The 26,075-nt window shown below is 34.9% G+C and overlaps 1 protein-coding gene across 1 annotated transcript; it reads right to left on the minus strand.

Moving 5' to 3' along the window:
* Positions 1–26,075, minus strand: LOC122538959 (cell wall integrity protein scw1-like). The gene is made up of 3 exons (XM_043673490.1): positions 25,812–26,075; positions 10,802–10,979; positions 1–364 (listed from the first exon to the last, which is right to left on the minus strand). Exons 1-3 carry the CDS (start codon positions 26,012–26,014, stop codon positions 332–334), a joined length of 414 nt encoding a protein of 137 aa, XP_043529425.1. The 5' UTR covers positions 26,015–26,075; the 3' UTR covers positions 1–331.

The following is a 26,075-nucleotide window of genomic DNA, read 5'->3' on the forward strand; positions in this document are numbered from 1 at the left end:
TCGCTCGCTCGTTTATACGTGCTTTTTTCCCCGCTTTCCCTTTCTTCGATTCCCCCTACCCTAAGTGATCATCCGCCCTCCGGTCCCCCCACCCCCCAGTTTTCTTATCTTGACTTTCCCGCGACGATTTCTCGAGCAACCCACGATCGATTTGCTCCGGGAAATCCAAATTGCGTCGAACCGGCGTTCGCCAGCGTGGAGTTTCGTCGATGTTCGCGGCGGGATCCTCTCGGCCTTTTCTCCGATCGTTGCGTTCCACGGGGGTTGCAAGCACGTATACACGCACGGTCTTCTTCCCTCGATTCCCCTTTACATGCCGTTGATGTCGATCTTAAGGTTGCCCGTTTTCTTCTCTCTTTGATCCCTGGAAACATCATCGGATTAGTTAGTATCACGGTCCGCGAAAGAAGAGTCCGAAGAAACGCGCATACATACACACACACACACACATATACACACACACCTATGGCTGATCGATTTTTCTCAAATTTTCTCCCGATACTCTCGGTTTCTCTGACGATTCTTGATCGAAAATAATGACGTTTGTCATATATATAATACGTAACATATATATATATATATATATATATATATATATATATATATATATATATATACAAAATACATAATGTATATATATATATATATGTTTTATTAAAGGACCAAAATAAAATAACCGACGAGCTTCGACAATGTGTCTAACCCATCGAGGACCAACATCACGTAAATTGTTCTTTATAACATCAAAATTCTCGCTTCTGTGATGAATATTTTCAAATCAACTGTCCTTGACGGGCTAAGTGAAATCAAGCGCGAACGGAAAGTACGAAGTTTCCAAGTTCTGCTTGCTCCTGTCGTTATTTTATAGAAAGCAAGAGAGAAAGAGAAAGAGAAAGAGAGAGAGAGGAAGAAGAGAAAGTAATAATAATAATAATAATAATAATAATAATAATAATAATAAAAACAAACGAATAGGACATAGGGATTCGACGTGAAATCGGAACGAATGAACGAAGTATGACATATATATGTGTGTGCCTACATTTTGTCCATTTGGGGGAGATAGACTCTGCGAAGATTTACGCTCGCGAGAAGGTCAGAATCGATCAGAATCGCAACGAAAGTCACAACCGAATCTCTTTGTCCCGCGCGGATCGATTTTTCCCATTATTCTCTCCTTTACTCTATCCGGATAGTGGATAATGCGCCAGGTGCTTTGGACAGGGGTGATTGTAAATCTTCTACGACGTTGCGAGTAATTCAGCTTCGCGTGGAAAAATGAATTTTTCTCATTTTAGTTCAAGTCGAAGAATTTGATGGAATTTTGTTTGTTTCTGTTTGTCGCGTCGCGTTCTACACCGTTCCTTGACAAATGAAGTTCTGAAGTTTATATCTTCTCTAGTTGTTGATTTAGCTTTTCGCTATTTGCAAATGAGAATGATTTTGAAATTTGAGAAAAGGGTATTTGGAATTGATCTAAAGACTGAAATATACGGGTTACGTGAATTACGATGATTTGAAATATTCTGCTTATGAGTATACAGAGGTATTTAAATTGAATATTTGTATTATATTATATACAGATTTTGGAATTTAAAGTTATACATGTGGATTCTATATACACAGAGAGTAGATCAAGTCTACTTTTTTAAGAAATAAACTTACACAAGTCTGTCCTTTTAGAAAATAAATTACATTGTTATAAAATGATTGTTGTGATGTAACATTGTAAAAAAACCATTTTACTACATTATAGTATATTCAAAAGGAACCATAAAATTCATCTTACACTACGATCTTTAACCATCATAAGCCCTGAAATAATATTGTCAAGTTGCAATAATTTACATTAAATTACTGTGAGAACAGAATTTTTATTTTATTTTCCACGACAGAGATTTCAGTATCAAAATTAAATTAAAAAAAAAAAAAGAACTTCAAGTGTTGAAACATCTTATTAATCTTGCTCTACGCCCCCCTTTCTCCAAAGCACCGTGCATAAAAGAGCAAGGTCATCCTCTATTTCTCAATCGAAATATCGGTAAAGACGTTCTCGGTGATTTTGACCGTTTTAGTTTGACCAGGGACTGTTTAAAAAAACCGTGTTGTAGTTAGTGCCACGATGGCGCGATAGTGCTTCCCTAAAAGTGTAATAGATGAAGTAGTTTATGTATAGGTAAAATGGTTTATGTTTAATCGAAAAGAAAATAATTCCTAGGAGAGGAAGCTTCGATACGATTAACGACGATATCGCTATAATCGAAATCGAGCGCATTGTAAATTGCAAATTTGTTGTTAATTATAAAATTGTAAATTTGTAAATTGTTAATTATAAATTTGTAAATTGTAAATTACTGTAATTACAATTTTATTATAATTTACAAAAATAATTGTAAATTTGTAAGTTGTAAATTATAAATTTGTAAATTGTTAATTATAAAATTGTAAATTTGTAAATTTGTAAAATTGTAAATTTATTGTTAATTGTAAAATTGTAAATTTGTAAATTGTAAATTATAAATTTGTAAATTTATAATTTACAATTTTATTATAATTTACAAAAATAATTGTAAATTTGTAAATTGTAAATTATAAATTTCTAAATTGCTAATCATAAAATTGTAAATTTGTAAAATTGTAAATTTATTGTTAGTTGTAAAATTGTAAATTTGAAACACGCCGTTTGACGCCGTTTGATGCGAAATCTGGACAGCGCGATCGCGCCGCGTGGCACTAAAACGTGGCTAATGAACCACGAAGGCGAAACAGAAATAAACGCTCGTTGAACGTTCGGTTTTCGAGCGATTTTCACCGAAATTTGCCACGAAATCGTTGGCCGCCGCGTTTCAGCGTATCCGTCGTTGCACCGCGGAACGAAAGTAACAGACAACCTACATTTCATCCCTTTCTCACGGCCGACGAAGAAGAGACAGAGACGCCTTGCCATTGAGTAATTTACGTACCTCATTAGGCCGTGACTGCGTCCGGACTGAAAAGCTCTCCCTTTTTTCTTCTCTTTGTTTCTCTTTTTCTTTCTTTCTTTTCTTTTCTTTTCTTTCTTTTCTCTTTGTTTTGTTTCGTCAACGGGAGTTTTCGGGGATTTCCTTGGTCATGGACGAAGGATAATACAGGACGCGGTCGGTTTTCACTCGCGTGGAAAGACAGACGTTGCTCAAAAGTTTTACGAATACCTTTTTATCTTCAACCCCTTATTTTCGATTTTCGAAAATATCCCAAGTTCAAACACGTTTGAATATGAAGAGGTTTTTGCTACTATGCACGCTTTAGTATGACCTTTCGTTTAGAGTTTCATCCGCGAATTCGTCCGAGTGAAAAATCGAAATATAAAAATTCGAGATTCGCCGCCGAATCAATATATTTCGTATTTGTCTTTTTCTTGCAACGCAATTGTTAATCCTTAATTGTTTAAACAGAGGTTTGGTCGAGAAGTGCAATTTTTGCTTTTTCTTTTTTCTTTTTTTTGGAAAAATCTTTGAGGCAACCCCTGTCTTTTCTTTAAAACACTTCTGAAACGTTTCGAACACTTTCGGCTCATTCGAATATCAGAAATTTCAATTGTTAGTTGTTTCGTATTTTCAATATTATTCCTCTTTCATTCTCAGTTTCTTTCATTGCACTGTTATCTTCAATATTCTCGAAGATTCTCGAGCAGAATAATAACCATGTGATAACCTAGTGTATTGCCAAATCCAATATATGTCACAAAATTATAATTAATTAACCGTACATGTATGAAATCTGCAATTACACGTTCAGTCTGAGCACGAATAGAGTAAAGTTGATAAACAATTACAGAAAACAGTAATCTTTTTTTTTTTTTCATTTCTGAGAAAGTATTCAGAGAAGCAGAAGAAGTTTGTACAAACATTCTGATCAAACCTCAGTACAAAGTACTGTTCTATTTGTGAAACGAACGTATCAATTTGGTCAAAAGATATATTGCGATCTCTTGCGTGCAGGTGAAAGGCGAATTTTTATCGATATATTCACCTGATTTTGTTCGACAGCCTTATATTATTATTATCATTATTATTACTACATATTCAAATTTACGTTAAGTTTCTAACAATTCTATTACTAGTGCATCGGTCGTGACAAATAACAAATTACACGATTCATTAAAAAACAGAAATTACGTTTATTAATATAAACCTCGTCTGTGGTTTAGGTGTGGGTTTAGGTTTAGGCGGCTTTGGGTAGGTTTGGATTAGATTTAGGCAGACTAGACAGACAACGAGAGACAGGAATTCTAATATATCTCGGCAAAGCCACGTCCGTCTCCGTTCGTCGCGACGCTGTCAAGGCGTCACGTGTCCCCCCTTGTCGATCTCAAGCGAAATGAATTAACGACGATGCGTTGCCGCCCCAGCACTCCCCCGACAGTGGACCCGCTATCGATCCCTCTAATTTCGAGGGGAAGGTCGGCCAGTCTGGCCTGCTTTTTTCAGAGACAACAGACTTCGTCTGCGCTCGATCGAGTCGTATTTTTTTTTTTTTTTCACGGTGGAATGATGACGATACGCGTCGCATCCGCGACCTATATTTCCTGGGAAGGGGGTTGAGGGGGGTTTGGACTCGACGTTCCAGTTCTATAGTTCTCGCGTGTCACGCTGTGTTTAGTTGGATATCTCGTTGGCGATCGCGGAGCAGGGCAACCTATGTTCTTTGTTGCCCGAGACTTGGCAATTTCGTCGAAACACGTGGGAGAACTTTCGGTATTATAGCGTTCAGTTCTTCGCTACAAGTGAAAAGAAAGAAAAAAAAATAATAAATCTTCCGTGTCTTGCTCGACGTTTCGACGTGTATGCTCTATTTTGCAGGAACGAGTTTGACTCTCCTTGTTGCTCGTAGTTTACTAGCGATTTAACTGAAAATTTTTTAGAATATCGAAGAATAAATTTCTTAACTTTGTTTTAATAATTTATATATAATATCATTGTCTTGGCAATGATGCGTATTTTATTGTTATTTGATAATTAATTTGTAGTCGGAAACGAATTTTGTTCTTTTATTCTGTCATACGTTAATATCGTAATTGGGCTGTTAAATGATAGATGCAAAATTGAGTTATCCGTGTATGGATTGTAAAATTATTATTATTATTATTAAAATATTTATTAAATCTTTTTGTTATTAAATGTATCTGTACTATCAGCGCGAATGATTAGTATTTCTATTTCGTGATATAAACGATCTCTTTGTAGTGAAAATTGGGTAAAGAGCAAAGAAAACAGAAAAGAGATCTGAATAATCTGTGATAAATACTATTGAATATGTCTTCCACAATAATACGAGAACTTGTCGTAAAGTAGACCGATAGATTCGTCGTTTCTCGTATTTTACGAAAATAAAGTAAATGATATAAATAAAAAATATAAGTTATAAATAATAAAAATAATACAATATAATATAAATGATATAATAAATAATAAAAATAGTATAATATAATATAAATAATATAATAAATAATATAGTAATAATATATAAGTAAATAATTAATATTAAATATTTACGTTTGATAATATTAAAATTGTTCATCTTTTTATTGCTACAAGAATTTCAAAATTTTACGATACTATAATATTTTCACAATAACAAGTATTTATACTTCTGTATCTCTTTCTATTTCTGTTTATAATTCATCTATGTTGTATTATTTCACTATTTATATTATTTTATTTTTTAATTTATATTTATTTTTTACATTATTTTACATTATTTATATCACGTTTATCTACTTTATTATTATATTATTTATCATCCAATAATTTCCAAAATATTTCATGTTAAAATTTAATATCAACATATACGATATACAATTTAACATATACACAATGATTTTAAAAAATTCGTGCACTAAGTGTTGAAACGTTTCATTTGAAAAGAATTGAAAAATGTTGTTCACGTTAGATCCTGTTACAATAATCGCCGTTTTGGAATCACAGTGATTTCCTGTCTCTGTGAAACATCATTTTTAAAGTTGATTTTTTTTTCATCGTCTTAATGTCTCTATTGTTATCCATTTAGCTGCAATTAGTTATCGTTTCGCAGATATCCGACCTTCCCCCGAGAACCTCCAACAACGCGATCTCTACGAAAAGAGCTGCAGGGTACGGTGCAAAGGTGTCGCATATCAAAAGATCACGTTGAGGGGACAAAATACAGAAAAAAAGAAAAAGAAAAAAAAAAAAGAAAGAATATATAAAACGACGGACAAGAGAACGGAGGAAAAATGAAAACGGAGAAGTACGCAGAACCTGAACGAAAATCGACAACGAGAAACGAGAATGGCAGCAGGTAAGTGTACAAAGGACCTTCTGTTATTATTCTCCGTTTATTATTATTATTATTCGTTGAAGTATTTGAAGAAACTCGTTACGAGGAAGCTGTGATATTAAAATTGAATTTCGCCTGTTTCGAGTAAGATATGTATCTCACAGCGGCGTCTAAGGAATATTGGAATATTTAAAACATTTTACAACTTAGGACGTATTTTTTCAGTCGCCCGAGGCGACTTTTATTCTCGACTTTTAATCAATGAATTTTTCAACCGGTTCTGTGGTATTATATATTTAGTATTACTGCGATATAATCGTATCTTTGTTTTTCGAACGTCTTAATACCTGAATGTTGCATTGCCAGAATAAAGTGTCCTGTTACTAACACCAGATGATTTTTCAGTCGTTTAACAGGCGTATTTTTCTGATAATATAAATATTCAAATATGAAAAATAGATATTCAGATAATTTTTAAACAAATTGTCGTCATACCTAATTTACATAGAATGATGTAGCTTTTGTCTTTTATTCTAAACGCTCGAAGCTTTTCGAGAACCGTTTTGTGGTTCACCGCGAGATATTCTCATCGAAACACAAAGAGTTTCATCCCAAATAATTGACACGACGATCGATCATCTTAAAGTATTCCAACAACGAGCAAAAAAAAAAAAAAAAAAAAAAAAAAAGAAACTGCACTTTGCATCACGTGTATCGATATTCATCGAACAAGATACTTTCTCAAATGAAAACGACAACGTAAAACAACAAGAAGATGAAGAAGAAGAAGAACCAAGAATTAAAAGGAAAACGAATCACCAATCAATTGATCTCGAGAATCAGATAAGACAAATAAAAAGAAAGAAAGAAAGAAAGAAAGAAGAAAGAATGTGGAAGAAAATGTCAGAGACAGGTTGTACACGATCCATAGGCGATTAGCGGCAGATAATTGGCAACTGGCGGTACCAGTGGACTCAGCTTGCTACACGGTGTGTCGAGCCATCGATCACGATCGAGAGTTTACGCCCCGATCGAGATCGTCGAGCAAACACGCGCCACGAAACACCGTGTTCCGTCTCGGATTGGTCGAAATCGGACAATCGGTTAATTGGTTGCGGTTAATCTGCTGCTGAGGCCACTGTACTGGTAAGGGAGCTGTCTCAAAATGCCCCTGGAGAAGTATCGGGATTGTGAAGAAATATTTACAAATGTTACATTACGTGCTGTTATGCTGTTGACACACGGGGTTGATCTCAAAGTGGCATTACTTGGAAAGGGGTGACTTCCCGTGGGAGAGAGCAGTGAAGAAGGGCAGAGTAATATTTTCTTTAGTGCGTTCGTAGAATGATAGAGGCTGTCTTCGAGAAAGATAATTGGACCTTTTTAAACGTACACATACACTGATTACAACACTATTTTACGTATGGAAGAGCTTGAAATTTTGTTAATACTGTAACAATTAATTAATACACACGAATGTTGTAATTATAGTTATACTGATGGACATTGAAAGTAATTTGGAGATGTATATAGAAGTTGCAAGATGTTTGATACAAGTATGTATTTTATAGAAAATTCAGAGGTATTTGAATAGTATTTGTGCATTTTATTAACAAATCTCAGCACTCGTTATTGATAATTGATACACGAGTGTTGTAATTATATTGCTGGATATTGGAACTAATTTGGAGATGTATACAGACGTTGCGAGATGTTTGATACAAGTATATATTTTATAGAAAATTTAGAAGTATTTGAATAGTATTTGTGCATTTTATTAACAAATCTCAGCACTCGTTATTGATAATTGATACACGAGTGTTGTAATTATATTGCTGGATATTGGAACTAATTTGGAGATGTATACAGACGTTGCGAGATGTTTGATACATGTATATATTTTATAGAAAATTTAGAAGTATTTGAATAGTATTTGAATAGTTTGTGCATTTTATTAAAAAATCTCAGCACTCGTTACTGATAATTAATACACGAGTGTTGTAATTATATTGCTGGATAATGAAACTAATTTGAAGATGTATACAAACGTTGCGAGATGTTTGATACAAGTATATATTTTATAGAAAATTTAGAAGTATTTGAATAGTATTTGTACATTTTATTAACAAATCTCAGCACTCGTTATTGATAATTAATACAAGAGTGTTGTAATTATATTGCTGGATAATGAAACTAATTTGAAGATGTATACAGACGTTGCGAGATGTTTGATACAAGTATATATTTTATAGAAAATTTAGAAGTATTTGAATAGTATTTGTGCATTTTATTAAAAAATCTCAGCATTCGTTATTGATAATTAATACACGAGTGTTGTAATTATATTACTGGATATTGGAACTAATTTGGAGATGTATATACAAGTTGCAAGATGTTTGACACAAGTATGTATTTTATAGAAAATTTAGAAGTATTTGAATAGTATTTGTATTTTATTAAAAAATCTCAGCACTCGTTATTGACAATTAATACACGAGTGTTGTAATTATATTACTGGATATTGGAACTAATTTGGAGATGTATATACAAGTTGCAAGATGTTTGACACAAGTATGTATTTTATAGAAATTGAATATTCGAATGTTGCACCAATAGATCTCATTTAAAAATTATTACATGCTTCTACGCAGTGATATTAATTTTTCATTAAATAATCTCTCAACGTTTGTACACACTTCCAGATTCCTCTCTCAAAATTTTGCCAATATATAATTGAAGACACTCGTGTTTTGTTTCACACAATAGACACGATATACACGTCCAAATATTTCTGTAATGAATGTCCAAATACTTTCGCGAGCCACTATTACGCAGACAATTGTTTTTGCACTTAATTAGAATTAAACACGGAGAAGAGGAAGGCGAATTAACTTGTTTAATTACAGAGACGAGCGAACTGTTTAATCAGAATGGAAGAGCGAATTAAGTTACATAATCATAGAGAGTCTCAAAAATTCATAATCGTCACAAAGAATTTTCAAAATTCTATTTAAATTAACCCCCTTCCCCCCCCCCCCTGGTTGGAAAGAATCGCGAATATCTTTGCAATTACCTTTGCCCGGAGGAAACAAAGTTATCGAATTGTCGTTGCTCGAAGGAACAAACCAGAGGTTTACTCTGGCCTTTGAATCTTTCTCTTTCCCAGAGAAGATCACCCTCTATCCAATTCAACCGGGGTGATTACCGGGTCACCATAAAATGCGTGACTGGAGAGCAAACGGCGGCAAACGGGGTGACACGTTTTTGGCGAAGCCTGTCTCGATGGTTTCCTACACTAGACAGAGGGACAGAGGGAGCGAAAAGTAGGCGGTAGTAGAGATCCTCGTTCCTTCCAGAGGCATATTTCGTCCAACTCCCCACGGTAAATACTTTGCGGTGTCCGGCAACGAAAACGCAGATCCGTGTGTGTTTCGTGCAAGTCTCGTCGGAATTTCTGATGGATTTTCTTTTCGTCGATGGATCGAATGGCGAAGCGAGACCAATAGAGAAAAAGGAGGAGGAAGAAAAAGACTGGTGCTGTGAGAGAACGAGGGAAATGGAAAACAAAACAAAAAAAAAAAAAAACTGCGTCGAATCGATCCTCCGATACTGCCCCTTGGAGAGAAAATAATGGAAAGAAATAAGGAAATCGAAAAGGGAAACAAAGGGAGGGACCAGAATAAGGACATAGCGAGCAGATTGCATACAGTTACATAAATGACAAGGGAGATTAAAAGAAATTGGAAACTTTTTATAAATGCAGTGTTCAATGCTAGTAATAGTTCTAATTATATTCAACCTACGAATTTGTTAATTTTCGCGCTTGAATAATTTTAATTTGAAAAGGAAATCTTCGTATTGTCGTGAGTAGAAATGTTAAATTCAAAGTCGCGTTGTTCGTTGCATTTGTTTTTTACATTACTTCGCGACGAGGCATTCTCAATGATACACGTCGGCCATAAAAGACAATAAAACACTTTTAATTCAATTCTTTCTATGTATTTACGAGTACATTGATACGATGGAAAAATATACTTCGTCCGATACACACGACACGAAGAGCGAAGATTTCTTTGGAGGAATAATTTTCACAGGAAAAAGAGATCTATTATCGACACAACGCACTGCATTCACAAAAATTCTGTCCAACTCCTCTTCTTCCCTTCCCTCGTCGGTCAACTGAATCATCAATCAGCTCGCTAAGAAAAAAGATTCATTCGGAGTGTCAATCAACGAGACAAAGAGCCGAGATACAGAGATACAGAGATACAGAGAGAGAGAGAGAGAGAGAGAGAAAGAGATCGTGATAAAAAAAAAAATAATCGAAAAAATGCAGAGGATGATGGTGTCGCACAGGGTCGCTGCGTTTTCGTCGGGGATTCGTCTTTCTCTTTTTTCTTTTTTTCCTTTTCTTTTCTGCCTTTCTTTTTCGCACACGATATCTGTAGCGGCTAGCGTAGCATAAAATGAAACCTACTTCGATCCAGAGATTTGTAAAGCCCACCTCGGCCATTTTTGACTTTGCATATTCGATTCGTATTGCTCCCCGGTCGGAGGAGAGGAGAAAGGATCCTTGGAGAGTGGCCATCGCCTGGGCCGCGTAGCGAACGTCTTGGTATTCGACAAAGGCCACTGGCGACCCTCCCTTCGTGTGCATACGAAGCCGGGAGAAACCAGGAAAACTGTGCATAAATAAGAGAAGCGTACAATACGTGCTCTAGTTAGTTATGACAGACGGTACTCTGGTCAAAAGAGAGGAGGGCCTCTATGTGTACGTATGTGTGTGTGTGTATACGTGTAATTCGTAATTTGTCTGTGTTTGGATGTTACACTGCTGGTGGTGAGAAAATTCTGGTGGAACGTTCAATGAACAGCGAAGCGAGACGATGTTTCGTTGCATGTCCCTTTCAAATTTGCATTTGCAGAGAGGTGATTATACGTATCTATATACAGGGTGTACGCGTTCAGCTTTGTCAACAGTTTTTAAGCATTTTCCGGTAGTGCAGTTAAAAGATTTAGTGCTCAATTGGGTTACACGTTCCCGTATTCTTGTCACAAAAAAGAAAAATGCTTTTCACGTAAGAAAAGTCACGGTCACCTTTTTTAAATGGCACCATATGTGTGTTATGCTGCGACTTCGAAATGACCATGAAACTCGAAAATTCTTTACAAACATAATGTGGGAAGCGACGAAAGTAAACAACTATGTATCATGGTGTAAGGTCATTTCAAAGTCACAGTATAACTACGATATCAGAAACATATGGTACCATTTTTAAAAATGTCAAGGTGTACCTCGACTTTTCTTACGTGAAAAGCATTTTTCTGAGATTTAAGAATATTTTGGGGAACGTGTAGCTCATCGAACGCTAATAGAATTTTGTCCGAAAACATTTTTTAATTGCACTGAAATTGCCGGAAATACCTGAAAACTGGTGACAAAGCGTACACGCGTACACGTACTGTACATTGTTGGTTAGAAACAAGCGAGATTAGTAAGGACTCTAGACACAGGGGTGGAATTATCGCGGTTATTATTAGCTGGTATCGATCAACCGAGCCCTTTGCCGCAGGATTTTTTTTTCACCGAGTGGCCATGGCGCGTTGATCATGGAAGAAACTAAAACCAAAACGCCATGTAACTTTCAACTTCGGCAGAAATTCACGATCCGTTGTTTCACTCTGGATGTGCAAATAGTAATCTAATTTCGCAGCGCGGTAAAATCGCGATTTTAATTTAATTTTCGACTGTATTAATTGCCAAACTTTTGCATGTAGCTTCAAACCAGTAATTGGCGGGTGTTTTGAAATTCCTGGTCTGCGATGTGATATATATATATATATATATATTATTATTATTATTTTATTTTGGAAATACAAGTTAGACGAAACATCGAAATTTAATTTCCAGCGCGTATAGACGGTCAAGTTATAGTAAATTTAATTTCGAATATATTAATGTGCAAGTATAGGAACGGCACTGAATTTAATTTCAACTGTGTGAATTATCAAATTTGAAATTTGATCCGCGATCATTTCTCAAGGAAGAAATTCATTGATAATTTTAATAAAACTAATAGTTTATTAGAACAGCGAAGATAAAGTGAAAAGAGGAACTTCTTATCGTTGTAGTCGACTAATAAAGTTCAACTTGAACATTAATAGAACAATCGATTTGCCTCGTTCTCGGCAAGATTTATATTTCTTTGTCGTGTACGTTGAAAATCGTAATGAATTCAGTAATAAATCTGTATCCATATCGATATCAATATCAATAATATTTCAATATTTATATAATTTATACATCAAATTTAACTTCAAAATTATGACAATTACGAAATACGTTCAATTTAGAACAAATTTGATTTTTACGAATTTTCAATGTTGTCAAATTTCAAAATTTCTTTTTTTAAGATAATCATTTTGAGATAAACTCGATGGAACAATTGTCTTAACGACTCGGTAATAAAAATTATTCAAAGGCAAAGTAAAGAAAGAAAAATTTGTATAATATCTATATCAATAATATTTTAATATCTATGTATGATATCATATATCAAATTTAACTTCAAAATTATGACAATTACAAAATACGTTCAATTTACAACAAATTTGATTTTCACGAATTTCCAATGTTATCAAATTTCAAAATTTCTTTTTTTGAGATAATTGTTTTGAGATAATCAAACTCGATGGAACAATTGTCTTAAAGACACGATAATAAAAGTTATTAAAAGGCAAAGTAAAGAAAAAAAAAAATCTATATATAAAGGTAAATCAAATCTATATATAAAAGTAAATCAAATCTATATATCAAAGTAAATTTCAAAATTCGCTTTAAGATAATCGTTTTGAAATAACTGAATTCGACGAAACGAGACTCAAAGACTCGATAATAAAAATTATTGCAAGGCAAAGTAAATTTCAAAATTTTTATTTACGATAATCGTTTTGAGATATAATTAAACTCGATGGAACAATTAGTCCTAAAGACTCGGTAATCAAAATTATCGAAAGGCAAAGGCGAAGAAAGTAGAAGAAAGCCTCCTTCTGATCGATCGAAATTCATCTCGAAGATTAAAGCCAATTCGACTCGTCGTTACATCGTTTCTTCGCAAGATTTAGATACGTTTGGCGTGCGCGAGGAGACTCTCCGATTTTACATTCCATTTGAGAGCCAGCGATCGGCTGGTTACAGCGCCATTAAAACGGAAGTATCGATTATATCGATTATCGTTTGACTTAACGCGGCTCTGCCAGGCACCAGGCGGTAAATTTCGATTCCTCCAATTCGAGCAATCGGCGATTGCACACTGTGTCGATTCGACACACGTTCACCCGTGTGCTTCTCTTTCTTTTCTTTTCTTCTCGCCTCTCCGATTGGAAAGGAACTCGCGAATCGTCTCGTGATTCGAGACCATTCCAACAGCACGCATGCGATTCTTCTATCAACAATCATTTGATTGTCTCGCGTTCTCGCGCACGCCATTTCGGTTTGCGCGCGTGCAGCCAAATATTTGGAAAGTGGGTTAAAGTTAAAGGCCTCGATAAACAAGAATGATAAAAATTCTTTATGAACACGTTCGTACGGTACGTATGAAATATTCATGCGATGGATACGACGTCAATTTGAGACTATAAAGTGCATTATAATTTTGCAAACGTGTGTAACGTGTCCGTTGAAAAATCAAAAGTCTACTATGTTTTTTCGATGCAGTAGTAGTGATTGTTTACTCGTAGATATTTATATTACATTAAATTTATATAGATTGATTCATACGATTTGTATAAATTTTTTTGTAGATCAAAAGCTTCATAGATAATTAAAATACTGTCTGTTCGTTGAACTGTTATTCACTTATTAAAATATATTTGCATTTATTCGTGTGATTCTTAATATCAGGAATTGAAACACGTATTTCTAGTTCCCAAAATTTTCATCCGTCACCAGTTTAAATATCACCGGAATCAAATACAAACGAACTCGAACGAAAAATTTCACTCAGACTCTCGAATCTTAAAATTTAAAACTGTCTGCGAAATTTAATACAAGATAGAAACATCATCAAGAGATAAATGCAATAAAACGATATAATTTCATGACGAATGTCAGAGATATACAGAAATATAAAATATATATCATCAAAAACTATTTATGAAACAATGATTAGAAACAAATCAGCCGAGTACCCGAATAATTATCAACGCACGTATGAAGCAAGAGTTACGAGTCTCGTCTTATCTTTTCTCGTGATGCTCGCTCGCTATTTCGTGACATGAATGTGTACCGTTCGTGTGCGTGTGTGTCTGTCTGTGTGTGTTGATCAATGCCACTAAATATGTATTTCGATACTGATAACATTGGTTTACGGGTTTACTAGCACAGGTGCGTCTTACAGCTACGAGCTACGACTTTGGTGGCAAAAAATGAATCAGCGGATGTCAGTGATAATACATTTCTTGGATGGCGGTGCTGTTAATTCGGTTTGAAGCACTTGATACGTCCAACTTGATCCCCCGATATACGTGACAAGCATATACAATCCCTTGCATATCGTTCGCTTAACACCAGAACTACCAAAAACTGGCCAAGAATGACCAACTCGTAATTTCGTAGAACGTTAGATATTTCTACGGATGCAAAAACTCGCTGGATATTTCGCAGTATTGTTCTCAGGGAGATTTAAACGGTTTAAAAAGCTTGCTGCGTCGTATTGTAAAGTTCTTCCAGTATTCTCTTTCATTCTTTTTCTCTTTCATTTCACTTTAACGCCTAAATCTTTGCCCCGATAGTTCTTGGCTAACACTGATTGTAAAATTACATTAAGAAAGATTCGAATGAACGAATCTCTGGTAATCTCCGACGTTCTACATTTCTAGTTATATATATTATTAAATTATTTAGATATAAATATATATATATATAATTAAATTATATATAGATATAAATATATATATATATATTATTATTAAATTATTTACATATAAAAATATATATATTATTAAATTATTTATGTATATAAATATATAAATATTATTAAATTATTTATATATATATATAAATATATATACATTATTAAATTATTTATATATAATTTTTTAAGTTTCAAATTTCCAGCTTCGTGGAAAAATAGTAGAATAGATGTTCGATAGATCCCGGAATTTTTCATCACGTACGTGAACCCGAAAATCAACGTTTCTTTTTCTCTTTTCTTAGTTTTAACCTTTCCGATCTTATGTCCTCTTGGTTTTATACTTTGGTGAATGGCAGTTCTAGTACATATTAACCTCTTGCGCTGGAATGACGTGCCACGCACGTCGAGAATTTTTTTGTCCCGAAATTGCAACATTTTCTCAGTTTTAAGTATATTTAAATGTAACCCAGGCAAAACAAATGATAAGTTTGTCACTTTTTAATCATTTCTTGTCCAGTGATATCGTACCGACGATTTTCAAAAGAAAAGGAAAGCGACGAATTATTGTATACGGTTCGGTCACTCGTTATGGTCCGCAATCAGTTGCCCAGCGCAAGTGGTTGGTATACAGAGTAGCAAACGAAAATCTCTCTAATTCCCACGTAACTTCGAAAGCCACGTCCGTTTCGTTGGAAATTCTGTTCGTTGACTGTCGGTTGTATCATTTTGTATTTTTATCAATTATTGCCGTGCAATTATTATATACATTCAATGGAAATATTCTTTGTTTCCTCTCTCGCGAACGAGCGGAATCTCGGTTGCGCGGAGGGTTAAGGACGCGTTAGAACGTGTGCACTGTACGAAGAGTGAGAGAAAGAGAGAGAGAGAGAGAGAGGAGAGAGAGAGAGAAAGAGAGGAAATGCGGCTGATTCAGCGCTGACCTATATCGTTCTGTTAAATTCCTAGCCGCGTAATTGTTTCCAGAGCGGAGTACAGTAGATTTGTCATTTCCAGTTCACTGCACTATGGCCTGGATACTCTTCTAAAAATTCGACAATTTCCCATGGCAGTTAACGTTTTATCTCCGAATTTTCGCCTCCCCTCCCTTTTGCGATTCGCTCTTTTTCTCGAGAGTTTCTCTTGAGAAATTATATTTCCGCGAAAGCAAATGACACATTAGCGAAATCTGCTTTCATCAAACAATTTCATCAAACAGTAGCGATTTTCAACAACGACACGAGCAATGTAAAAATTTCGGGGAATCAAAGAAAATACTGACACGCGAGGGATATCTCTATTTGAAGAGAGAGCAGAAAATTAATTTCAGTGGTTCGAAGATAAGCATCCTTTTGTTGGTAATGTTGATATATCCTGGAATAGGATATTTCGTAATTTTTCCAGTAACCATTAAAAGCAGATTAAGCACGCCGATGTACTGGCCTTCGTAATTTTTGATATTTTTTTGTGGAAACTGTAAAAATTGGAAAAATGTGTGATTCGCAGTGAGACATTTTTCTTTATGTTTCTCGTGTTATTACTGTACTGCTACTGCGCACGTTGCATCTCTGTACGTAATGAACTGCCGATATGTCACATTTGTTTTCATCAAAGATATCGCCAAAAAACTCTGGTTACTCGGTAAAAATGGATGCCAGTTTTTGGTGAAAATAAGGTATGGATTTCGAAAAACCGGGACGTTCAAACGTGCAGAAGGATGCTCAAAGTGTTCATTAAAATGAGAACATTAAAATTTTGAACGTTGAAACATTGTCAATTTTATCGACAGTCATGTTCCTCGTACGTATCTACGTATATGTTAGACACAGATTAATATTTAACCTCTTGCGCGCTGGAATGACGTGCCACGCATGTCGAGAATATTTTGTCGAAAACTGCAACATTTCCTCAGTTTTAAGTATATTTAAATATATAACCCAGGTAAAACAAATAATAAATTTATTACTTCTTACTGATTTCTGATTCAATGACATCGTACCAACGAGTTCAAGAAGAAAACGACGAAATTCATCGTATATACGATTTGGTCACTCGTTATGGTCCGCAATCTCACTTGCCCAGCGCAACGTAGTTAAAGAGTCGTGTATTTAAGGGCCCGTAACGTCTGAAAGGTCGAGCATCGCGCGACAAATCGAACCTTAAAATTAGCGTGAAGGACAAGCGACCGGAAATAGCGGAATTTGGATGCCGATTGACGCGCACGGATACGAAATAAGAATCGGCAAAGGGTGAACGAGGTCGCGTCGTTCCCTCTGTTTTACGTACCAGAAACCGGCTCGCCATTCACGCCGCGAGGCGAGGCTGTGGCAAACGAGCGAACGGTTCCTGCATCGCGATGAATGAACTGGATATGACGTCAGTCGTCCGTAACTGACGCAACCGTGGCCCGTATCGATTTCCTCTTTTGCATCGGCGCCGAAATAACCGGGCGAGCGCGGAAATCAAGACCAGTCGAAACCCATCTCTCTCTCTCTCTCTCTCTCTCTCTCTCTCTCTCTCTCTCTCTCTCTCTCTCTCCTTCGAAACTTCTTTCTCCCGATTTCCACTCTCTTCTCGTTCTTTTAACCTTCCCTCACTTCGACGCGTGGTCGATCGCGATATCGAACGAGGTCTAATGCACCAGAAAGAAAGAAAGAAAGAAAGAGAGAGAGAAAGAGTATTTTGTATATAATCAACGTAGAATCTCATTACATTCATACGAGTTCCACGTGCGAATACGCAAATAGATGCTGCGAGTTGATTGTACACGTTTGCGCGCGCTTTTTGTCGGTTCGACGGCGATGCTTTTTCATGAATCCAATTTCGAAGTGAGAGCATTTCGAAGTTTTGTCCCATTTTGGAGCCGACGTCGGATGGCGTTTGAAACAATTAACGCATTCGCGTTTTAACCTGTTTGCGCTGGAATGACGTACGTCGAGAATTTTGAGTAATGAGTGAAACGACTCAATGCGTGAAACATAAAATGCAAAATAATATTGAACAACTTGAGCCAAACTGCGTTACAATCAGCCGTATTTCAATCGCCAATTAACGATCAACCAAAAATCTCTTGGAACTTCTTTTCCAAATTCCTTCTGCTAGGTTGTTGCAGCTCGAACGTCCGAATTCTTAATGCAACTTTTAACTCACAAGTGCATTTTATTTAGAAATAACGCGTTTTTAATTACAATCTTACGTTTCTTTCCAACTTCTTAACTTCTCCGTATCAATGAGATAGTTAACTACTGCTCGAAGCTTTCTAATATTAATTAATATTTTTACAATTCACGCATCCTATAAAATCCGATAAAACATCGATCACGTTGTTCGACTTTAACACCCACTTGCGCTGGAACAACGTGCCACGCACGTTGAGAATATTTAGTCCAAAATTGCAATATTTTCTCAGTTTTAATTATATATAATTTTAAGTATAACCCAGGCAAAGCAAATAATAAATTTATTACTTCTCAATATTTAATTTCTATCCAGTGATATACCGATAAGCGCAAAGAGAAAGCGACGAAATTTATCGTATACGATTTGGTCACTCGTTATGGTCCGCAATCAGTGGTTAACCTCTTGCGCTGGAACGACGTGCCACGCACGTCGAGAATATTTAATCCAAAATTGCAACATTTTCTCAGTTTTAATTATATTTAAGTATAATCCAGGCAAAGCAAATAATAAATTTATTACTTCTCAATATTTAATTTCTATCCAGTGATGTACCGATAAGCGCAAAGAGAAAGCGACGAATTACTGTATACCTGTTTGGTCACTCGTTATGGTCCGCAATCAGTTGCCCAGCGCAAGTGGTTAAGATGCCAGATGTTTCTTTTTTAAACTTAATTGTTATTTTGTATTATTAACAACAGATATAATAGTAAATGTATTAATAATAAGACGTCTTTTGCCAAGGACCAAAGCATAGATAGATACTTTCATCAGAGATATCAAAGTGTAAGGGAAAAGTAGAGAAACTGTAAAATACGAGAGAACACGCAAGCTTTTACTTGTGCATTTTGTAAGATATTATCAAATCTCTAAAAATATATCGTTGAGTATATCTATGACGTGTCTAACACAGAGTTATGAATTAGTCATTTTGACCTTTAGGTAGTTCCAGCGTTAAGGTATTTTAATAATATACTCTTTTATTGGAGCTTCTTATAATTCACAAGTTACCAAGGACGAATGAACGCGTTTTTGACGACGAAGCAAGTAAACGAAAGTAAATCCCACAGGCTTTGATCTTATTTGACTTGTCCTTATTTTCTAGGATTCTAGAAATAGCGTAAGACGTTTGATCATAGTTGACTTATCCTATATCTAGAATTCTAGAGCTACGATAATAATAATAATCGATATCGTTATTATTACAGTCATACAATTAATATCGTTATTATTACAGTCATACAATTAATATTCCCAAAAAAACTGCAGTCGTAGAATTGCAAGAATATTTTCTGGCCAACATCCTGATAGGATCGTCCTCCAAATTGTTTGTAATTTACAAGTTCAACGTTACCAATCGAATATCAGCGAATTTTTCTCAGATTTCCTATTCTGAACATTCAATATAGTCACCAGGCTATAAAATACAAAATAGTAAAAGTACGAAAACGCGAAGCTGCAAGACATTCGAATCACCACCGTTTTGAAAGTGGGAGAGATTTCAAATGGAAGATATCGAAGAAATTTTATCGCCCGGCTGTGAAATTTCCACCGTATGGAAATTTACTATGACGGCCAATGGGTTAACAGCGGCCGGTGTTCGTTCGCTCGAGAAATATCAAAAGAATTTCCCGGCCGCGATCCAACGTTCACGGTGCACTCGGTGTCGTGGGAAGGTCTCGCATGGCGGGGCACGCGAAAATAATTTGCTACGCGGCCGCGAGCGGTAATGCCCGTCGGAGATACCGCATTTATCAAGACTGTTATTTGTCCGAACGAGAATCGGAAACAGCGAGATCCGCGATTCTCGTTCGATTTTGAATCCCACGTTGATTACATTTGCACGGCGTTTCGCGAAAATATTCAAACACACTCGCCGTAGGAGAAAAACTTTTATTACCGTACGAGACATTTTGAAATTTCTCCATCGAGAGACTAAGGCTAATTGTATTTGCAGAATTCGAAATTAATTTGGAAACGTATACAGGAATATGTACGGTTGGATTAATTTGCCGCGATATACATTTACTTGGTAAATGACACTGTAATTGTATTAATTTTATTAATTAATGTTGTAGTGTATATTTGGCTTGCACGCAAATATTTATTATATGTTAACATAACTTTTTTATGCAACAATGAACTTCACATTTATGTAGACGACTGCGCAAGTTATATTAATTATTGTTTGTGCAATTGAATTTTTATGTTACAATACTGCGATGCATGTGAATATCACAAATATCTATATTTATATAAATATTTATTTATTATATTTATTATAAATATCATATTTATATAAATATCTATATTTATATATTTATTATAAATATAAATATCATATTTATATAAATATATTTATTATAAGCATAAATATCTATATTTATATAAATATTTATTTATTATATTTATTATAAATATCATATTTATGTGAATATATTTAGTATAAATATAAATATCATATTTATATAAATATATTTATTATAAGTATAAATATCTATATTTATATAAATATATTTATTATAAATATAATTATTTATTTATATATTATAATTATTCTAAATATAAATAATATATTTATATAAACATACTTATTATAAATATAATTATTTATTTGTATAATATATTTATATAAATATATTTATTCTAAATATAAATAATATATTTATATAAACACACTTATTATAAATATAATTATTTATTTATATAATATATTTATATAAATATATTTATTATAAATATAATTATTTATTTGTATAATATATTTATTATAAATATAAATATCTATATTTATATTTTACATGCATTTAATATGTACAATTATAGTGTATTTAGCGAGAGGTTAGTATACAGTGTCCATTTTTCAAGTATACAGACCGCGTAATAAATGAATTATGGTCCCGTTGATTAAGATTTATTAACATAGTGGATAATTGATCGTTTGACATTTTTGTAACGTGTGAAATCACACAGGGTGAATCACTTAACTCTACCATTTGAAATTCATGCTTGAATGCACGCTCGTTTATTCCGCCGACACACGTTTAATATGATAAACGCTGTGAACGCAAACGGGAATTTTATCAAAGTGTGGGACGAACGATCATTCGTTCGTTTGATCGAAAGATCTAAATATGTATATCAAACAAAAGCCGTATCGAGGGACCCATGCAATTTAACAATTAATTTCTTTGTCATTTTTCATTGTCGTGCAACAATTCTGAATTAAACGACTCATCCTGTATACTTCTGCTGTACGTTTAGTTTCAGATTTATTTCAAACATGGCCAATGAGAATACGGTCGTTATGCTAAATGGAATTTCAAAATGTCGGTGGCACGGACGATGTGTTCAAATGCTTTCTTAAATTTCGGTAAAATTGAAAGAAAAAAAAAAAAAAAAGAAAAACGAGAAAGAAAGAGAGAGAGAAAATGAACTTCCAAGTTGGCGGGGCTAAGGGGGGGGGGGGGAAAAATGAATTAAAAGCGCAGGACAAGCATGTCGAGCTTGCGGAGCTTCTATTTTGAAGAGAAAGACTTTGAAAACTAACGAAGCGTGGCGTGCTTGTTTGACTCATTTGACTCGGTCTAATAAATCTCGTCGCACGCTCTCGAGATTATGCTCACGATAGAGAGGCCGTTGTGGATAACGTTGGATCGAAGCTGGATATTATAATTCTTACGGGTGTGAGAATATATTCCATTGAATTTTTTTTTTTTTTTTTTTTCTAACACGAAACAACGATAAATTTTCATACGACGTACGAATGTATGAACAATGTTTCTGATTTCTGAATTAATATCCGCTTTGTGGTTTGCTTTACTTGAACTTTTCTATAATTTTATACGTGTTACATTAGTATGTTCAATATTACACGTATTATATTATTATCATGTATTATTAAATATATTTAATAATATATATTAAATTATATATATTATTTAATTATATATAATATATATTATTAAATTATATTATTATCATGTATTATTAGTAGTAAATTTTAAATAACAAATACGAGGTTCTTATTTATACACTCGAAATTCCAACAATAGATCCTCACTTATACTCTGAACTCTGAATAATAATAATGATACTGAATAACGATGGGACAAGATGCTTCATCCGCCTGAATAAATGATTAGTGCCATAAATTTTTCAAACGGGCGAGCAAAAATATTACAGCAAGAGTGTACTCTGCCGAGTGTAAAGTCGAAACAAGCACGCCACGCGTTTAATTTTAACCCTTTGCACTCGACTGTCCCTTGCGAGGGGACATCGTACTTAAATCTAGCCAACAGCTCCAACTTCCTCTTTTTATAATTCACTGACAATTATAACGAACGTGTACATTTGGTGTTGTATGACGCGACGTAGTATAATAGTATATCTGAACAGATGCCTAGAGCTATAACAACGAGAATAACAGTGAGAAAAATAAAAGAATGTCAAACAAAAGAAATTTCTGAAGACAGTCTTGAGTTCAATTCAACAATTCACACATGCAATTCGGAATAATTCACATAAGTTAGACTTCTCATTGCTTCTTAAGTTTAACCTCTTGCGCTGGAATGACGCACGTCGAGAATTTTTTTGTCCCAAATTGTAACATTTTCTAGAACTACCGAAAATAACTAATTAATAATTTTTTTTAGATACATTACAGATGCAAGACAGTGGTTCAAATGATTTTTTTATAAAATACACGAATAAAAGTTGTATGTATTCTATTGCATGTTTATTTTCTTTTTCACTTCAATATCCCTGATGAAAATTCTGTGCTTTAGTTCTAGGTTTGGGTTAAGTAAATATTTAAATGTAATTTAGGCAAAACGAATGACAAGTCTGTTATTTCAAAAGTAAAGGAAAGCGACGAATTATTGTACACTCGGCTCGGTCACTCGTTATGGTCCGCAGTCAGTTGTCAGCGCAAGTGGTTAACCTCTTACGCTGGAGTGCCACGCACGTCGAGAATATCTAGTCCAGAATTGCAACATTTTCTCAGTTTTAAGTATATTTAAGTATAACCCAGGCAAAACAGATAATAAATTCATTACTTCTCACTAATTTCTATTCAATGATGTCGTACCGACGAGTTCAAAAGTAAAGGAAAGCGACGAATTTATTGTACACTCGGTTCGGTCACTCGTTATGGTCCGCAAACCAGTTGGCCAGCGCAAGGGGTTAAAAAATGGTTACTATTTTCCCATTGAAACTATGTAGGGGTTAAAAAATGGATATTATTTTCCCATTGAAACTATGTATCGTTAAACTCTCGTAACATTTCTCATGCTTTGGCAAGCCTGCAATGCACGTTGACAACTGCTTTAAATTTTGCACGATATTGCACGTTAAAAAGACACAGATTAACAAAATTTCGTGTTAAATACCATTTGAATGATTATTTCCAAATGCTATGTCATTTTACTTAAGAAGTGAATGCTGGCAGACAATACGAAAAACAGTTTGTCGAGAGCAAAGGGTTGAAAACACTATCGCTAATTTTCTTTTTAACAATTTTCATTCATTTGTTCCCTCTCCGAAATAATAACTGTGGCAAAACGAAACGCGAGTGTGTCGTCCCGTCGTGAAAATGCTCGGCAAAATTGAACGATCTCATCCGGTCTGGCCGAGCCACGCGTTCCTGAAGCATAATTTACGAGGTGTAACGCGCGTCACGATAAAAGTGTCACGCGTCAATTAGCGCCGGCCAGCTTGGAGTCAATTTTAGCGTGCCGCGTTTCCGATTTCGTTTTCGGAACGAGGAACTTGCTCGAGAAGTCATTATTTACCACCCGGGCAACTTCCACCGGCTATTGCCAGCTCTCCTCCCTTCTCGTTCTCGTTCTCACCGGTGTAAGTTTGCTCCACTTGATCAAACTCGAAGGACCATCCATATAAACACAAACTTTGGACACGCGTGAGCTATTCTCGTGAAATCGTTCGCGATTGAAGTTGAGTGTGTTTGCTTCGCCGGAGGAATTTGCTGCGATCGAATCGCGAATTTGTTTGCATCAATATTTCCTCTCTCTCTCCTTTTTCTTCTTTCTTTCTTTTTTTTTTTCAAGTAGAAAAATCTTGGTGCGTGGTACTGCGCTGAAAATATTAAAAGTTGCAGCATCGCGTGAAGTGATTAAATATTTTTTTTTTTTATTAAAAGGAAAGTTTTTATTAAAAGGAAATCTTTTAAAATATTTTTCAATTTTAAAAATATTGACAAAGTGATTGAAATACTATGTTGGGTGAAATTTTTTAAAGAGTTTGAAAAGTTTTTTTTTTTTTTTTTAAGTAAAAACACTTGTGTCAACAAAATTGACGGTATATTCTACTACGTTAGAAATATGAAAAATTATAGCATCGACGTCACGTAAAACTGTTTAAAAAGAGACTTGTTTTATTTTTTCTTCCTAGGTAAAAAAATTCATGTTGAGAGTCGTTGGTCACAAGAATTGGTCGTGGTTGAAAATATTAAAAATTATAGCACCACGCGAAATCGTTTAAGAATAATTGAAATTTATTCCTGACAGTTGTCATTTTATTTTGACGTAGTTTAGTATAGTAAAATATTGTATTTTAAGAATCGATTGTGAATATGAAATTACATGGGTTATCTGGTAATTTTTTTTTTCCCCCCTTTCAGAAATATATTTCATCAATTTAGAATATCGATCGCCACCGTGCATGTTCAATTGCTTTAATTTTTCACCAATAAATTTACTCTGCCAATATTTATATTCCCTACTGGAAACCTCCAAAACGAACAGTATCTCGTATCTCTCCAAAGCCACATGCGTAACCTACAATTCCATTTACAAACCAAATTGTTTGTTTATTACATTTTCAATATCACATTTAACCAATCGTTCACGTTTACAGTCCCAATAAATCAATTCCCGCGTCATCCAAAATCAACGATATTTTGGTCTTGCAATTCAAACAGTTTCCCTCAAACAAACTTCTCAATCATCATGACATGTTCAACCCATCATATACACATATTACACGGTATAGTACTTTTTCATAGTCCTTCGAGTTTGTTTTCGACTCTCACTTATTTCTGAAATATACACGTCCCAAGTGTGCAATATTCTTTCAATTTCTTTTCTGGAAGGACAACAATGACAAAATATCTATTCTCGTTATTAAATTATTAGTATTACTTTCAATATATTCAAATTATTAGCATTACTTTCGTATGTATCTCTGCGCGCTCGAATTTCCCAACGAATGAACAGAGACGTTCAAAACTTAGAAACCCTTAGAAACCCTCAAAGAGCCTAAAAGTGAGTAAATCTCTTCTCTAAAGAAATTCTCAGCGAAAGACGCGCGCGCGAGTTCGACGAACGATCGCTGCTCGGTAAACGACTTCTGTAAAAATCGTTGTAAAATTGGCTGGCGGTATGAGTACGGTAGAGTTTTTCTAACCTGCTGAAGATATCCTTGAGCTCGTGCTCGGACACGAACTGGCCAAGATTCGCCACGAACAGGGTGGAACAGGGCGCGTTGCTCACTGCTATGTTCGGCTGCGAGGAGGGTGAACCAACCGGCGATGCCAGTGCCGGCGAGGGTAGGAAATGGGGCAGCGACGCGTGTATCGACGTCAGCGTTGTAGGATGCGGCAGAGACATGGGCGCCTGGAAAGAAAACAGAAAAAACACGGATTTCTCAGCGTTATTCCAAGTCCTCGAA

This window comes from Frieseomelitta varia, unplaced genomic scaffold, assembly GCF_011392965.1.
Source record: "Frieseomelitta varia isolate USP_RPSP 00005682 unplaced genomic scaffold, Fvar_1.2 scaffold_183, whole genome shotgun sequence".
Classification (NCBI taxonomy): domain Eukaryota; kingdom Metazoa; phylum Arthropoda; class Insecta; order Hymenoptera; family Apidae; genus Frieseomelitta; species Frieseomelitta varia.

Bases quoted from the DNA above. Each gene is read 5' to 3' on its own strand.
- LOC122538959 (XM_043673490.1), bottom strand. From the start codon at position 26,014: ATGTCTCTGCCGCATCCTACAACGCTGACGTCGATACACGCGTCGCTG. The intron at 10,980-25,811 runs GTTAGAAAAACT...ATTTATGCACAG, and splicing joins CTCAAGGATATCTTCAGCAG to TTTTCCTGGTTTCTCCCGGC. The intron at 365-10,801 runs GTGGGCTTTACA...TGATGTTTCCAG, and splicing joins CAAAGTCAAAAATGGCCGAG to GGATCAAAGAGAGAAGAAAA.